The 18,251-nt window shown below is 39.0% G+C and overlaps 1 protein-coding gene across 1 annotated transcript in view; it reads right to left on the bottom strand.

Moving 5' to 3' along the window:
* ITGB8 (integrin subunit beta 8) overlaps window positions 1-8,069 on the bottom strand; it is a 95,045-nt gene extending 86,976 nt beyond the window's left edge. Inside the window, exon 1 of the mRNA XM_043462802.1 lies at window positions 6,807-8,069. Within this exon, the coding sequence (XP_043318737.1) occupies window positions 6,807-7,290 (484 nt within the window). The 5' untranslated portion in view covers window positions 7,291-8,069. The remainder of the gene's footprint in view (window positions 1-6,806) is intronic.
* Window positions 8,070-18,251: the final 10,182 nt, after the last annotated feature.

The raw sequence follows: 18,251 nt of genomic DNA, 5'->3' as shown, positions 1-18,251 counted from the left end.
TTTGACCGAACTTTCCCTTTTCCTTTCTGTCTCATAACAAGTCATACACATCTTTAACACATTGGTAATCCTTTGGGAGGTGGAGTTTCATTCCAGATTACTCTCATAAGGCCACTTGTTTTTTCCGTTTCTTACTCCCATACGAAAACAGTGAGAAGCATTTAGGGTTGAGTTGGGAGTATTCGAGGGCTTCCACTGGAAGCATATTTTGACCACACCCCAATTCGCCAGTCTTGATCCTCCTCTCTTCATTTATTTTGTGAGGGCAACAGCATTATAGGGCATCCAGCGGGCTCCAGGGAAGGAGTCCCAGTCTCTCTTTCTAGGCTTCTGTGCCCTCCCATGTGCCCTTACCTGTGGCCATTGCTTCCTTGCCTCCTGGACAACCCTAAAACACCCAGATTTCCACCACAATTCCCTTTGCACACCAACAATTAAGAAGGGATGAATCAAAGAACTTTTTCCAAATATGCCATGGGCCTCCTTACAAAGGCCCTCTATCTGATAGTCACAATGAATGTATAACTTTAAGCAACATCTAGAAACTTCTTAAAAATGAATTATGAGGCAGCATAACTGAGTTCAAATCCCATCTTTTCTTCTTACTAGCTAGGTGATTTTGAATGAGTTACTTATCTCTTCTATGTTTCAGCAGTTTTCTCATTGCTTTAACAGGAATAACAAATCTACCTCTCTCACAGTGTTATTATGAAGATTAAATTAATATCATTTAAATCATTTATATCAGTGCATGGTACAGAGAAAGAGTACCCAGTTGTTCGTGAAATTACATAAGCATTGCACTTTCTTTCCACTACATATAGAAGCCATACTTAACATGACATCTTTTGGATACAAATGGAAAAGTTACATTTTTAGAGGTTAACAATTAGATCACCTACTTATGAAGCTCACTAATTGTTCGATTTAATAAAATGCAATATGCATAAGCATAAAATATTATTTTTTCTATAGCTTCTTTTATAATCAATAAATAGCTTACAGAATATATTTCATATAGAACTGGAGGAGATACTTAGGGCCTTACAGTCCTCACGCTGGCAAAACTCTAAATGTATAGACTTGGGCTGCATCAGGGACTAGAGTTTTAAGGACAAAGGAGGGCTGAGCATAAACAATACAGGATTGGTTGTGACTGTTTTCAGGTCATTCAATGAACATATTAAAAAGACTATTTCCTTGTGTTAGTTTGGTAAGGTAAGATTCAATAACATAAAAAATATTTTTTTTATGTAAGTTCCTCACTGAGACCTATCAAACCTGTGAAAAGATGTCATGTAAATAATGGAGAATGCTATACAACAGACACTTTCAAGGAGAATGCTTTGAGCATCTTTGCTTAATAAGTACAAACAAGAGAAAGATTGTATCACAAGGCAAATAGTTTATTACTTTTTTAAAGAAAACTGGATTGTCTCTGCATACCTGGCCCCATTTATTGAAGTTTAAAGAACTTTAGATAAAAACTGTACCCTCTGACATCCATCTAGTGGTCAACAGAATGGCCCTGGGGAAGGGCATGGTGAACAAAGTAAGAAATTTAACATAAACTATACCTGGATAAATGAAATTTAACAGGTGGGACATAAAAGGCTCTAAACTGTTAAACACAAACCAGATTATCTCAGATACTTTGTTTGCTTCAAGGAAGGATCATTCAAAATGGAGTACAGAAAAACTGAAAAGGCAATATAATATTGCTATATCATATATACCGTGTACTTTTACATCTCATAAAAATATCAAATTGGAGTGGAAACTGATTATCTTATTAATTGTCTATATTAAATCCTCTTTAACAATGTCCCTTTCTCTGCTAAACTATATCTTCTTACTTCCCTTGTTTTATTGTTATTAACTAATCATGTTTTCAGTCCAATCAAGATTTAATTAGCTTAGTACATATATATATATTCATGAATAAATAATATATCTTTAAGACTTAAACATACTTTTAAAAATACATTTAAAAAAATTATCAGCGGGTAATATGCTAAGAACTTTTTCTACCTGGTCAGTCCTCTTATTCTTTATAGAGTGTTATATATGGTTCTACCATTTGAAGATATCCTATATTAAAAAAAATTTTACAGTATTAATTCAACTTTTATCAACTCTGAATGGAAAAAAAAAAAAAAAAAAAGACCGCAAAGTCAGCTTTTTAGGCAGTTGAAGTGGTGAACTGACTGTTGAATGTGGGAGAAACAGAGAAATCAACCCAACTCAGGCATTGACAGTGAAGGTGTTAGAGAAATCAAGGGCACTGCCAAAGTGTTATCCTGAACTACTGGGAGACTGACATCACTTACTGAGATGAAGAAGAGTGTGAAAGGAGCAAACTTGAAGGAGAATATGGGAAGTTTAGTTTTGAATATCTTAAGGTTATCTTTAGACCTACAGTGAAGTGAAGTGAAAGTTGCTCAGTCGTGTCCAACTCTTTGTGACCCCATGGACTACATAGTCCTTGGGATTCTCCAGACCAGAATACTGGAGTGGGTAGCCATTCCCTTCTCCAGGGGATCTTCCCAATCCAGGAATCAAACCCAGGTCTCCCGCATTGCAGGCAGATTCTTTACCAGCTGAGCACAAGGGAAGCCCCAGACCTACAGTGGAGGTGTTGAATAGGCAGTTTGCTAGACCCTGTGGACATTCGATAAGAGGGCAGGACTGGAGCTGTCAGCATAGAAATGATATTTAAGACCCAAGACTGGATCGCTCCACCTAAGACCCAGTATATATCTAGAAAATAACATTTGAGGGCTGAATCCTGGGCCACTCCTGTATTTGGAGGCTGGAACATGAGAAAGAACCAACATCAGGAATGGATAAGGAGCTTAAACCAAGAGAATGTGGGTCCAGGAAGTCAAGGAGAGTGCCTCAAAGGTGGGAGTGATCAACAGTATCAACTCGCTGACCAATGACAGGTCAAGAAAAATGAAAACGATGAACTGATCATCAGATCTGCAATAGGAAGGTCACTGTAATCATAACAGAGTGGCATAACGTCAGAGATGATAAAGAAAGCCTAAATGCAGTGGTTTAAAAGAGAAGGTTAGGAGAATTGGAGATAGCAAGTATGGACAACTTTTTCAAGAATTTTTGCTATGAAGGAGACTGAGAATAAAAGATGAGAGTTATTACAGCATGTATGGATATGCATATGCTATAAATGATTTAGAGGAGAAAAATGACAATTCAAGAGACAGGGGGAACAATCTTTAAAACTGAAACTCAAACAAGGTATACCTGCTGTGATTCAATTAGAATAAAGTAATTACATTTTTTTCCCATATACATGGATACTTTAACAAATATTTTTAGTGGAGCTATATAATAGAACCACTGCAAAATAAATGCTTAAAACTGTCTTTGTCTTTGCTTGCCTCCCTCACTTCTACATTCTTTAAAGATAGTGGATGTTCTTGTGGCCCTAAACTTCAGCCAAAAAAATTCATGTTATGGTGATTAACTGTGTGCTTCTCCTCTATTAGTATTTTGATTTACTGAAACATTTTAGGACAAAATGATATGAGATATTTGCTTCAAAAGAGTCTTGTTGGGAAAAGAAAATGAGTGGGAGGAAGACATGAAAGAAGTTTGGCTTGAGTTGATAGTTGATGAAGCTGGGTTATGGACCTATGGTGATTCCTTAAACCTTTCTTTCTTCTTGTGCTTGTTTGAAAATTTCCATAATATAAAGTTAAAAATTAGAAGAAACAGAGTGTCAATACCATGCTTAATCCAAAGAAATCCATTAAATGGTGAAATTTCTGATAATTTGATAATAGGTGAACAGTTTGAGGGCTCATAAATTTTATAACATTATCCAAATCATAACAGCTACTTATATGATTTGAAAATATACAGCACAAACATTGCCTTTTCATATACGTGTGTTTGTACATGCTCAGTCACTTCAGTTGTGTCCGACTCTTTGCAACCCTATGGACTATAGCCAACCAGGTTCCTCTGTCCATGGGATTCTCCAGGCAAGAATGCTGGAGTGGGTTGCCATGCCCTCCTCCAGAAGGTCTTCCTGACCCAGGGATAGAATTCATGTCTGTCTATATCTCCTGCATTGCAGGTGGATTCTTTATCCACTGAGCCACTCGGGAAGCCCTTTTCATATACAGCATAAGCTTTTTTTATCAAAAAGTATCTCAGTTACTTTAAGACAGAAGCACTTTGCATGCTTATTGTGTAAATAATCTGGAAAACTGGATTTTTAAAAATTAAGCATCGGTTCTTTTAAATATCCTTTCACTTTAGGTAAGCATAAAGAATTCTGAAAAGACGTATTCTATAAAATATGTTCTGAGGTAAAAATAGTACTACATTTACAAAACAATGGTAACCCAGTTGATTTTTATGTAAAAGAATAGTTGATTATACACAGAAGATGAAATTTCATTGTAATAGCTACCATTTTTTAAAAAGAAATGGTGATTTCTGAAATTTTTCACTCTCATTGTTATATAAAAATTTAGGTTAAAGTGACTTTTAGCCTTTCAAAACTAACAAAGGTAGAAACAGCAGTGTCCCTACATTAGCTCTGCAAATATTAACCATTAGGTATTCTTTAGTGTTTTCCAGTTACTCATTAACCATTTTATGGTGTTATTGTTTCTCTGATTGTCGGTAATTTCCACCAATGAAAGTTGAAAAACAAACTCAAATAATTTTTTTTCTAGATCAGAATAATGTTCAGATTTTACTAATAACATCCCCCTTGCTCACTATATATTCATTATATTTGGGACTTGTAAATTCTACTTCGAAAATTAAACCCAGAGTTGTGCAGTTTATGGTTTTTGTTGTTGCTGTTGTTTAGCTTTATTGCCCTCAACATTTCCTTGGTGTAAACTACCCAGCAGGGGAACAAGATTTCCTTTGTAACTGATACCTAAATTTCTATTCTGCTTTAAGCATCTAATTTGTACTGTGAAGACATATAATTTGAGACTTGTAGCTATATCACAAAAGTACAACAGTTTACGCTGATCTCTAATTTTCTGACTTGTCCTGGCTATAATTTAAATTTTTTGCATGTTTTTAACTGTAGTGCAAACCAGTATACATCAGAAACCTTTGTATATTGACAGAGACCGGGAAAAGGATGCCTTGTTCTGATTTCAGATAAGCATTCCCTTTTCACAACTGCAGGTGCAAGGGAGCCCATTCATAATATTTGCTTCAAATCAGCTACAGTCACTGGATGGAAATACAGCTATTAGAGGAGAACCTGACTAATCTTAACAAACACAATGAATATTTAAAAAAAAAAACTATTATTAGCAGAATCTGGGGGCATGTATGACTTTTTCTTTTATCTACCTACTGGGGACAAAATATACTTTGTTGACACAAGTTTTGATCATTTTACTAATGTATATGTGTGTGTGTATTTACAAAATCCAGAAAATTTGCAACAAACAAGTATTTCACTTGAGACAATTAATGATGTTACATTTCCCTTTGCCTTAAGTATCACTTATTTAAAATTAACTTACAAGCCAAAAAAACAGCCACAAGTTAAAAATTAATTCTAATTGCTCTCATTTCACATAACTGGGTAAATCTTTTGAAACAAATGTCAGACAGCTATATATGCAACCAATTGATAGCATTTTTCCATTATAGACTCTTATTTATATGGTTATGACTTCATGGTTTTAATTTCTATTTAATCATATAGAAATTTGACTATTCAAAGCATAGAGCAACAGTTTAGTCTACAAAACAATTACAAGTCTCCTTTAACAGGAGAGGTGAGAGAAAGGCTCTAATAGAATTCAAAAGTTCAATGACCAAACACAGATAAAGTAACATTTTCTAAAAAGTATGGCAATAATCACTGCATTGGTAAAAATAAATATTTGCCTTTTATTTAATGCCAGTAAGAACTCATCCTAAATTCATGATTATTACTATTACTTACTTTGTCTTACTGTTTGTTAACAATCCAGTAATACCACCTTAAATTTGCATATAATTCAGAAGTGCCAAAACACCTTTTCATGCACTATTTGACTTGAGCTGTTCTTTGTGATTTATAAAATGAAGATAATAAAGAAGTATCCTCTCCAAATCAGGTCATTCTGACAAAAGTGGCTTTCCTGGAATGAAAGCTGGCAGTCTTGCTCTAGGCTTCTGTCTCAGGGTCTCAGTCTCAGGCATTGATCTCACTGAGGGATGACTTAGCTGGCAGCTGTTTTTTGAGCTGAGAAAACAGTGACTTAAAGAAGGAATATTCTTCATATGTGTTCAGTTAATTCAGGATAAGCACTAAGGTAGCATAAACGTGTGCTGCTATCCTTTTCCTTCAGGGACTCAAAAACACCGACCATCACTCTCATTATACCAGTTGATTCTCAGGCTTGAATCAACTGCAAGCTAGTGGGTAGTGGACCCAAAATGCTAGAAACATGGAGAGCATATTCAAGGATGCCTTCAAGGAGGACACCTTCAAAGATGAAGCGGAACACCTAAACTGGCTTCTGTAAATATCCACCACCTTTCCAAACTTGCATTCTGTTACTGCCTCCTTGAGCAACACATGGTGTCTCCTGATACAAGCAGTTACTGCTGTCACTCCAGGGAGGAAATACTTGCTTGACACCTGGCCTCCCTTGGGCTGCCTGCGATGGAGAATACTGCCACACACACCCGCCCTTCTTAAGTTCTCCGCAGTTGGAGGCTGTCACCCGGCCACTTACCTAGCCTCTTCTTGACAGCCCAAGACCTTGGAGAAAAGGAAGAAAACAAAAGAAAACAAAACAACTTACCACTTTGGCCCAGTCCAAGAACAACTGAAAACATCCAGGCCGCCCGGAGGAATGGGGCAGGACCTGGCCTGCAGTTTTGCAGGCAGACTAATGTGGCAGTAAAGAAAACCAGGGCCGAGCGGCACATAATGCAAAGCAGCCCGCACCGCACCGCGCCCGCCGCCTGGCTGCTAACCGGATGCGCGCTCGCGCTCCGCGGCGCGAAGTGCCAAGTGTTACTAGGACGTTTCCAGCAGGCCCAGCAGGCGGACCCCGCGGCTCGGAGCAAACGTTGCAGGTACGCCGGCCTGGTCACAGCTCGGCATCTCAGGGCCCAGGCGGCCCTTCCAGCTCGGCAGTCTTGCTGGTCCCGAGAGCTCCGCAGAAGCACCTCCTCTGACGGCCAATGGCCCGAGGCGGCGACGCGAGCAAAGGCTCCGCAGCCCGCTCTGGGACAAAGAAAAGAGCTTTTGTCTCTCCCCAGCCGATGGGGCTTCTGCTGCATAAATCAGCTTAGCGAAGAGCCAAACACAATCAAACCCAAACAAAGCCCGAAGCTGGGGGAAAAACCAGCCTAATGTACATTCAGTGGGTGATGCTGCATCTGTGGGAGGGGACGTTGGCGAGGCCGAAGGGGAAAAAAGTCGATGGCGCATCAATCAGCTCGAGCTTCTTCCACAGGTGGGTAGGGAGGCCAACTTCAGTTAGTTGCAGCTTTGCAGCCTCGTCAGCTGAGCAGCGGGCAAAGTCGAAACGACAGCGTCCTGGTTAGCGAGGGAGGAAGCTTGAGGTGCCAGCAACCAGAGGAGGCGGCCCCTGAGCGCTCTAGAAGCCCCCGCCGGCGTCGGCGGACACACTGCGAGGCATCGCAGCTCCCTGCTTGACCCGAAGTGAAGCGCACGACCGACCGAGAGCTCAGGAGGGGAGGTTCCGCGGGGGCGCAGGAGCCTGGTTTCACGGGGCGGGAGCTTCGTGCCCTGGTTCTCTTGGCCCCAGTGTGCGGCTCAGGCGTGCCGCCATCCAGAGCCCGGACAGCTGTCGCGCTCTGGGGTGCACTCCGGCGAGGCGAAGCTGGCGAGGGGAGGGGGAGGAATGATCATGCCCCGGCCCCGTCTCGGGTGAGGGGGGTTGGGGCTCCCAAAGTGTGGATAGCAAGGAGCGTTAGGGCGGCGAGTTGCTAGGAAACCGCCCCACGCTACAGAGCTCCTTGCCCCGGCCGCCCGCAGGCGCGGCGGCAGCGGCTCCGGCGGCAGCAACAGCTCGGAGCAGCGTGGGCGGGACATTGGTGAGGCATGAAGTCACCACGGCCCACACTCGCTCTTTGTTTTGCTCACTCCAGCTCTTTTTCTCCCCCTTGGCTCTGATAGTTGCCATTCCCATCGTTCACAAGAGCTCCTGATGCGTAGCCGCGCAGCAGGAATCGCACAGCCGGTTCTCTTTCCCCCTCCTCCCGGAATCCTTGCATCCCAGTGCTCGCCTAGCAAGCGCGGAGACACGCTCAGCAAGAGTGGCGCTGCGCGACAGTCCCAGCCTCTGACCCCGACGCTGCGCGCCCCTTTGTTGGGAGATACTGCTCGGCCGCTACCACAGACTAAGTGGAGTCTAGAGGCCTCTCCCTGCCCCCAACACCCTCTGTTCCGATGGTGCGCGCTGCCCGTTTTGCTTGCAGAATTAGTAGCTCACCCTTTGCCCCACCGCAAGATTGCCGAGCGTCTTCCCAACTCTTGGAGAGTTGGGCCGGTCCGCAGGGGCTGCACCCGGAGTTGCGGCTGAAATTTCTCACGGCTCCTTCTCTGCTTGGAGCCTCAGCCCTGAGCTGGACAGCCCTATTCTTCCCAGGGTCTTGTGGTGGCCCTGGGCTTTTGCTAGTCACAATGGATCTTTTGACCTTAAGCGTCACCTTCCGAATAAACGGAACAAAGAAGTTACAAAGGGCGGCGAAGCAGAAGAGTGAGGCTAAGGAGAGGAGGTGGGAGGGCCTTTCTGCGCGTTTACAGCTCAGAAATTTAGGTACAAGCCGGGAGGCGGTGTTATGCCCGGCAACTGTCGGGAAAGCCGCTCGCCTCTTTGGGTCGCATTACTACGACGTTAGGCCGAGGGAGGGAACCCAGTCCCCCTGAATGAAAACAAGGCGCTGTTTCCAATCTGAGACAGGCTGCTGGTTCTCTTTTTCCTCTAGGGGCAGGAGAGGTTCCCCGTGGTAAAGTCTGACCTCTCTTTTTTCCACTAGCAGCCCGATCTTTTTTTTATAGAGCACCACCTCTTACAGGCTTCAGAGCATTCCAGCCAGGTCAAGGTGAAATATGCGGGAGTTTCCCTCCTTCTTATTTTTTTTAATAGTTTCCATCTCCATATTTGGAGTAAAAAAACAAGTAGGAGGGTTTCTCGCTCTCTCTCTTTTTTTCTTTCTCTTTTCTAATTGTTAACTGAGTGAATGGAAAGTACCTGGTTAATAAACCACGACGTTAAAAACTCCCCCTTTTCAGGTGTGGACTGCACACTGGGGCCCACGGTATTAGCTAAGCAAGCCAGGAACCTAGTTGGAAAATTACAAGTGTTCTGGATCTACAAAGCAAGTCCTTTTGAGAGACTGAATGAATGACCCAAACTTGAAAAAAAATGATACTTGTAAATATAATTCCACTATTGGAAATGTACTCTAAGTAGATAAAATTAAATTCAGCCCAGCTTCATTTTTTCTTTCCTCACTTCCAAGTTTGAACATCTATAGTTTTGCCTTTGGTGGTCCTAAAGGACAGATCCTGAGAAACAGCTGGAATGGGGGTGAGGATTTGAAATTGGAACACAAAAGGAACATACTGAAGCTCTGATTAGTGACTGTTCGGTGAAGCAGCATGTGTATTTTCCAGAGATTAGTTTTTTGGTTTTCTAAGAAATGCAGCCACCTTTGAGACAGTCCAGTACTACAATAAAGCAAAAAGATCAATCCATAAACTCTGTAAGGATGTGTTAATATAAGTACACTCTGCATTGTTGAGTGACTATCACATCAGAGTTTCATAACATTTTAAAGTCTAACTCTTAATGTGGACATGTAAATGGAAGTTACATATTAAATAAGATATAAATTTATGCAAATAATGAGTGTGAAATTGAGAAGTGAAATTTTTAAACTCTGTATTGTTAGATGTCACTATGCTCTATATACTAAGTCAACACAACTGTGTAGCAAGAGGAATAAAACAAACATATAAATCTGTAAGATTGTAAATTTGAAGTCCTTTGGAAAGAGTTTCATATTGTGTTATATGGAGCTCATGCAAATATATGTCAGGATGCCAGTTTTATGGAGACATGGAAGAATAAGCACACCTCCATATATCATCACTCCCCAATTGCAAAGAGGTCATAATCCTGGTTATCAAAATAAGTGAATATTCCAGCTGCAAGACTGTGATCCTTGCAAGCTATTTACTAACAAATTATCTGTACATTTGGGGCTATAAAGACAAAAGTGAATTCTCCCAAATCTTGCAAATCAGCTGTAAGGTTTTCTAAGACCACATATAGCTAGTCGCTTGGGGCAAAGTTTGCTTGTTTACAACAAAAAACTGTCACCACAGCTCACCTTTTTCCTGTAAGAAAATATGTACAGTATTTATTGTGAATAAATGTAGTATTGTTCTCTTCATATATTACCTGAAGAATTCTAAGAAAGAAAAAAATGTTTCAGAAGATAGTGACCTGAGTAATTTTTGTTTCTATCATGTTCTGCTGTCTTTGAAATTTCTGACAGCTGATATTTCATTATTTGTGTTAATGAAAGCAAATGAAATTCATGTATAGTCTAAAAATAACATTTTAGCTATTCATTTTGGGCTTCCTGTAATCAGAATCCTTTAGTTGTAATAAGTCATAAGATTGGATGAATTAAGTTTCTAACCTACTCCTTTAACCTTGATATCTCAGTTTATGGTGAGAAATGAATAAGCTGCAGACAGTAAATAGGAGTGAGAGAGACATCTGAGAGACTGCTCCTTTTAGTGTGTGTTCAGCCTTTAACTGGATATTGCTGCTTCTGCTAAGTCGCTTCAGTTGTGTCTGATTCTGCAACCTTATGGACTGTAGCCCACCAGGCTCCTCTGTCCTTAGGATTCTCCAGGCAGGAATACTGGAGTGGGTTGCCACGCCCTCCTCCAGGGTATCTTCCTAACCCAGGGATCTAACTCGTGTCTCCTGTGGCTCCTGCATTACAGGTGGGTTCTTTACCGCTGAGCCACTGGGGAAGCCCATTGACCCCATGGTTACAACCAAAGCCATATTCACATTTTAATATTGTATCTTCCTGCAGTCGAGATCAAAGATATTCGAAGTTTTATTCAGAGGTTTTAAGTTCATGTTCACATGTTGTCTGTGAACTTGTTTCATCTACAACTTTTCGGAGATGATGAATGATTGAGCCAGTGGGATATATTATTTTGACTATGATTTCTAGATTCTTCCAATGATAAAGAATAGAAGCCATCAGGAAGTACTTCTCACTGAAATGTTACAGAAAGTAGTGTTCCTCATGCTGTGAACTGAAGATTGTCTATAACATAATCACCTGTAGAGTGATTCTTTACTGTACTATTTCAGGAGATACTGAATTCATAGATGTGGTGTGATGCCCAGCAATATGCATTGTTACTAACTTCTCAAATAGTGCTTTATATACTGTGGCTTAAGAGCCCCTAACATGATAGATTAATGCAGAGACTCCTCAAAGGACTCGTGTGTGCTTATTGATAAACTCTAGTGTCAGATGCAAAGACAAAGAAAAATGAACTGCTAGAGCCAGTGTCTCTTTCCAAGGTAATTTATGGATGAAAATATCCTGGATATTATGGATATTAATTGTATGAGACATTAATATTTTTGGAAATAAGACTTCCATTATTGAGTTTAAGGAGATGCTGGGTTAAGCTTAAATCCTCTGCTGGAAAAATTTTCAGGAACTTAAATAGGCTTCCATGGTGGCTCAGATGGTAAAGAATCTGCCAGCAATTCAGGAGACCCAGGTTTGATTCCTGGGTCAGGAAGAAACACTGGAGAAGGGAATGGCTACCCACTCCAGTATCCTTGCCTGGAGAATTCCATGGCCAAAGAGCCTGGTAGGCTACAGTCCCTAGGGTGGCAGAGTCAGACATAACTGAGCAACCATCACTAAATAGGCCAACATGCAAATAGATTCTCCAAAGGAAGAATCCTTTATTCAGGGAACATCTCACAGACTAATTTTACGTAAAGAACACTGCTGAACTAAAACGATTGTAGAAATGTGGAAACAAAAAAAAACAGCTTGGTGAAGAGACTGATTTCACTTCTTCAAGAGAACTACTGAGCCGGCATGAGTCAGAGCTCTGATTCTTCACCACCACCTCACATCAGTGATGACTTTTGGTTTCAAGTAAGAGAGTCGGACTATCCATAAGTTAAAAAAAAAGGAAATTATTGCAAGGAAATTGAGAGCTCACAGAATCAGCAGAAGGGTGAGAGCCTAAGATTAAATAAGGCCAGAAACCAGGGAAGATATAAGTAGTAGCAGTTAAGTATCCAAAAAATAAGAATGCTTTATTTTCATCCTTTCGTCTTTGGACCACTTGCTTCGAGGTTCAGAATCCTGGTTGAGAATATCTAATTTTTGAGGTCTTTATTCACATGCCAGTCCTCTGGCTTTCTGAGAGTGGAGAGAAGGAAGGAAAAACTCTTGCCTTCAGCTTCCTTAGTGGAAAATAAAATATTTCAACAAGCTGATAACAAAATTATCTTAGGTTGATGAAGGAAGCCCTGTAAAGTGACAAATACTCATTACTCACATAGCCTGAATTCCATGGACTAGTCCTTTACACTACAATTGGATTTTGTTCATGGTATGGTTATAATTTAGCTACCTTACCTATTAACCAATGCTTTGGTTGGCAGTATTATTTATTTTCATGGGTACTTTAGAATGAAATATTTTATCTGTGCATAGTCAAATTCTAGCTTCCTATTATCTTTCTCTATGTAGCGTGTAGCAAATTAAAGCATAGTTAACCTTTAATTCATTTCCCGGATGATTATAGAGATGTGATGTGTGATTATAGAGATGTGATGTTTTAATTAATTTATTAGCTTTGTGAAAATTTGTATTCATAAAGTTTGTAGCAGACCCCATTGTTAATGACATTCATGTGCCACCACAGGCATATCACTTCATTCTACCCAACCAGAAGTGCTGGGAAATGGACACTTCTGAACACTGTCTCAAGGGCTGACCTGATGGGAAGTGAGATGTAAATACCCCAGCTCCCTTGTTTCTTGAAAGGAGTCACATTGGGCCTTGTGTTCCATGTTAGTGCTTCTCAAACAATTTTGGGGCCAGTTTTTCACTTTCAATCTATCATGGATTGGAAAAAAGTAAAATGAATTACAAAATGATGGTACAAAAATGTCAAGTTGTTATCAAAGTTTCTAAGTTGTTACTTTTACTTTTTATATATAATTTTTCCTGGATGTGTCCAAACACTGGTACTGTCACCCACTGTATTTTGAGTAATACTGAGCACTATTTCCCTAGGTTGCCTGTAGGACTAGGCTGCAGTTGCCCACAGAGATATGTGTATTCAAACATCCTTCATTCACTGCCTTTCCCTCCTTCCTTTCTCCACTGTTCCCTGATATTTCCTTATCTCAGGGTCCTCTTCTGGAGGAACCTAAACTAAAACAAGTAATAATCAGTCTGGAAACTACTCTGTGGTGTTCTCCATGTGTGAATTTGAGTTTTATTCTTGTCTAGCTAACAGGCAGCCTGCAGAATAAAAATCACAAGGGCTTTGGAATCTGTAAAAAACAATTTTTAATCTGCTACTTAATAGCTGTAGAATCATGGGCAAATTATGTAATTTCCCTGAGACTGAATTTATTCATTTATGCACTGATGAAATTAAAATAGCTATCAAAATTGCAAATTAAAACCAGGTATCATTACAATTCTATTAAAATATTCCAAATCTAAGACACTGGCAACACCAAATGCTTATAAGGATGTAGAGCAACGGAAACCCTCATTCACTACTGGTGGGGATGCAAAATGGCAGAGCCATTTTGGAAGAGTTTGGTGGTTTCTTACAAAACTAAACCACACCCTGCTGACATTATCTGTCACTTGTACTCTTTGCTGTTTATCAAAAGGAGTTGGAAACTTTATCTCCACACAAAAACCTGCACATGGGGCATTTGTAGCAGCTTTATTTAATTGGTAAAAGTCAGAAGCAACCAGAATATCCTTCAGATGAATGGATAAATACATGATGTATATCCAGATGAAGTATTATTCAGCACTAAAAAGAACTGAGTTATCAAGCCATGAAAAGACATGAGGAAACCTTAAATGTATGTTCCTGAGTAAAAGAAGGCAATGTGAAAAGGCTACATACTCTATGATTCCAACCATACAGTATGCTTTGGACAAAGCAGAAGTATGGAGACAGGAAAAAGATGGTTGCCAGGTTAAAAGGGGAGGGAAGGGTAAATTGATGGAACATGGGAGAGTTTTAGAGCAGTGAAACTTCTTTGTATAATGCTACAGTGGTGGATGTATGTCATTGTACATTCCATGCAAAATACAGCAAGAGTGAACTCTAATGTAAGCCTTGGACTTTGGTGATACTGGTACGTCAGTGTAGGTTCATCCATTGGAGTGCTGTGAAATGGAATGTCGATAGTGGGGGAAGCAAAGTATGGGAGGGTATGGAGCAAAAGGGAACCCTCTGTACTTTGTCATGCAGTTTTGCTGGGAACCTAAAACTACTTTAAAAAGAGAATCACAGGGAAATGAAACCTGTTAGAATCCATCACATATTATCCCAAGAGCTTTTGTAATGGTAATTTAGGTTGCTTTAATTTTACAATGTAAACAACATTGAAAATACATAAATACTTATTTCAAGACTTGCATATTGTCATAAAAATAACATCAAATATCTTTGGCTTTGCTGAATACATAACTTTCCTTTTCTGGAACTATACAATTCTTTACCCACATTAATAGATGTAGTGAGCATGCCTTTATATAGAAGTTTGTAATCCTAGCATTCTTTATGATGGTCTAGTTTAATGTCTCCTTAATCAAACAGATTGTTTCGCAGTCTTTTCAGCCTGAAGTCATCCTGTACAATTTGATATAATAACTGTGTGAAAGTTTCACATATTTGTACATGACAGGGACAACATACTTAATACTGATTTTATTTAACATTTAGCACGTTTAAACTCAAATGCACTCAGGAGGAGAAATGAATATATATTTTAAATCTTATTGCTTTATTGCTCAATACTCTAAATGTATAGCAGTGTTAAGGATTCACAGCTGGTTCTCCCAAATAAAGGTATCAGCAGACATTGTAAAGACAACATTTCACCATTGACATTGTTCATCTGTTGAGCCACAATGGTATGTGGACTGATTTGCACATCATTACACAGCTTAAAGCTTTTCTGAGCTTTGGTAATTCAGAGTAAGCCCACGACTAAATTCCCTCTCTCAGTATTTTCTCATGATCACATCGCCTCTGGAGAATGAAGTCACTACAAAATTTAAATTATTCTAATCAAATTCACATGGCATTTTTAAACTTGGAATGCTTCCATTTTCATCCCCCTTCTCCAATTTCAAAATTACTTCATGTTTCACCTTGAAGAATGTAACCTTTTACAGTGCTGAGGAAATTCTTTGCAAATTGCATGCAGGATATTAAATTTAAACATTTATGTAATAAATATGTTAATATTTATTGAACATTTACTACATGTAAAGTGATAGGGCCTATGGAAAATACAAGCATTAGTAAAACCCAGTCCCTTTTCTCAAAGATATTAGAACCTGATTTGGAAGTGATATGCAAAAATAAAAAAAAGATGACTGAGTTGGTAAATAGAATAGCTTAGAAATAGGATCTAATAACCATGATAATGTAATTTAACAGAAAATATACTTGGAATATCAATGCAGAGAGAGTGAAAAATAGTGTTGGGACAGTTGTGAGTTATTTAAGAAAAAAGCAACATGGATTTGTAAACATTGCATTTTTTCATTTTAATTTTTCCATGTGAAACTAAGCCTTTTCTTTCTTTTTTTTCAATTGAAGTATAGTTGATTTACAGTATTATATTAATTTCAGGTGTACACCATAGTGATTCAATATTTTATGTATTAAACTCTACTGCCTACAATGCAGGAGACCTGGGTTCGATCCCTGGATTGGGAAGATCCCCTGGAGAAGAGAAAGCCTACTCACTCCAGTATTCTGGCCTGGAGAATTCCATGGACTGTATAGTCCATGGGGTCGCAAAGAGTAGGACACGACTGAGTGACTTTCAAAAAAAAAAATTGTTATAAAATAATGGCTAAATTTCCATGTGTTATAGAATATATCCTGTTGCTTAACTATTTCGTACTAGAAACTTACTTTATACCAAAATGCATTCATGATGGATTAAAGAGCTTAGTGTAAAACTTTTAAGACAACATATACACACATATATATATTTTTTTCTGGCATTGGTACTAAAAGTTCTTTCTAAAAATAGTGTATCTAATTTCAAAAGAACAAATCAACAATTTTGATGATGATTCTTTAAAACTTAGGTGTTTATAAATATTTTTTAAAAAGGTAAAAATACTTAACACAGACTATGTTCATACAAATGGATAAGAAAATATGTAGTCTACAGTAGACTAGACATATATGCAAAAAAGCATCAGCATATGTTTTAAGGATAGGGAATACAAGTGCTTAAAAACATGGGGGAAGGTTCAGGGTTATCTGTTATCCAAAAATTATTAATGACAAAACAGATGCCATTTTTACGCATTAAATGCTCAAAGAATTTTTAAATGACAAGACTTAGTCTAACAGTAGAAGGTTGAAATAGGAACTCATTAATGTTAGAATGGTAAATTGACTCAGATTTTCTTGCAATTAGTTGGCAACGTGTAATAAAATCTGGCAAAGAGCCGACTCATTTGAAAAGACCCTGATGCTGGGAAAGACTGAAGGCAGGAGGAGAAGGGGACGACAGAGGATGAGATGGTTGGATGGAATCACCGACTCAATGGACATGAGTTTGGGTAAATTCCGGGAGTTGGTGATGGACTGAGAAGCCTGGCGTGCTGTGGTCCATGGGGTTGCAAAGAGTTGGACACGACTGAGCAAGTGAACTGAACTGAACTGAATAAAATCTGGCTCAGATGGTAAAGAATCTGCCTGCAATGCAGGAAACAAAGCAAGGTTCAATCCCTGGGTTGGGGAGATCCCCTGGAGATAAAATATCTGAAACATTAATTTCTATCTGGAAAATTTGCCTCCTAAAGAGTCATAAATAAAGTTTTTTATAAAGATGCACATTTCAGTATGATATAAATCACAACAACAACGAAATGCAAACTGTTTTTCACTCACTAAAAGAACCCTTTTCAAAGCTAAAGTAGCAGAGTATCCTGTTTTAGACATGCCCTAGGTATTACTGTTCTCTCAGAAATATATGCTGTATAACCCCTGTCTTCCATTAGTTAACAAATTTTATTAATCCCACCGTAGTGAAGTTTCTGCAGTCTTTTCCTTCTTGTGGAATTCCTTTATTGCTGCCTTAGTTCAGGCTTTTCTCATCTTTCTCTTGAACTTCCAGATATCTCATTCCCACAGTGCTATGAGAGTTTTCCTTCTAAAATACAAATCTAAACTCAAGATTGCTTTGACTATTTGGTGTTCTTTGTGTTTCCATACAAATTTTAAGATTTTTTGTTCTAGCTCTGTGAAAATGCCATTGGTAATTTGATAGGGATTGTGTTGAATCTGTAGATTGTTTTGGGTAGTATAGTCATTTTAACAATATTGTTTCTTCCAATCTAAGAACATAGTATATCTTTCCATCTGATTGTGTCATCTTCAGTTTCTTTCATCAGTGTCTTTTAGTTTTCTATGTAAGGGTTCTTGCATCCTTAGGTAGGTTTATTCCTCAGTATTTTATTCTTTTTGATGCAGTGGTAAAAATGGGATTGTTTCCTTAATTTCTCTTTCTGATTTTTTGTTATTAGTATATAGAAATGTAACCAGTTTCTGTATGTTAATTTTGTATCCTAAAACTTTACTGAATTAATTGATGAGTTCTAGTAGTTTTCTGGAAGAATCTTTGGGATTTTCTGTGTTTAGTATCATGTCATCTGCCAACACTGTTTTACTACTAGTTTTACTTCTTCTTTTCCAATTTGGATTCCATTTCTTTCTTTTTCTTTTTTTTTATTATCTGATTACTGCGGCTAGGACTTCCAAAACTATGTTGAATAAAAGTGGCTAGTGGGCATCATTGTCTTGTTCCTGAAATTAGAGGAAAAGCTTTCAGCTTTTAATCACTGAGTATGATGTTAGCTCTTGGCTTGTCATATATGGCCTTTATTATGTTGAGGTATGTTTCCTCTGTGCT

This window comes from Cervus canadensis, chromosome 3 (assembly GCF_019320065.1).
Source record: "Cervus canadensis isolate Bull #8, Minnesota chromosome 3, ASM1932006v1, whole genome shotgun sequence".
Taxonomy (NCBI): domain Eukaryota; kingdom Metazoa; phylum Chordata; class Mammalia; order Artiodactyla; family Cervidae; genus Cervus; species Cervus canadensis.
The sequence above is the reverse complement of the archived record's forward strand: the minus strand, read 5'-3'. Positions and strand labels throughout refer to the sequence as shown.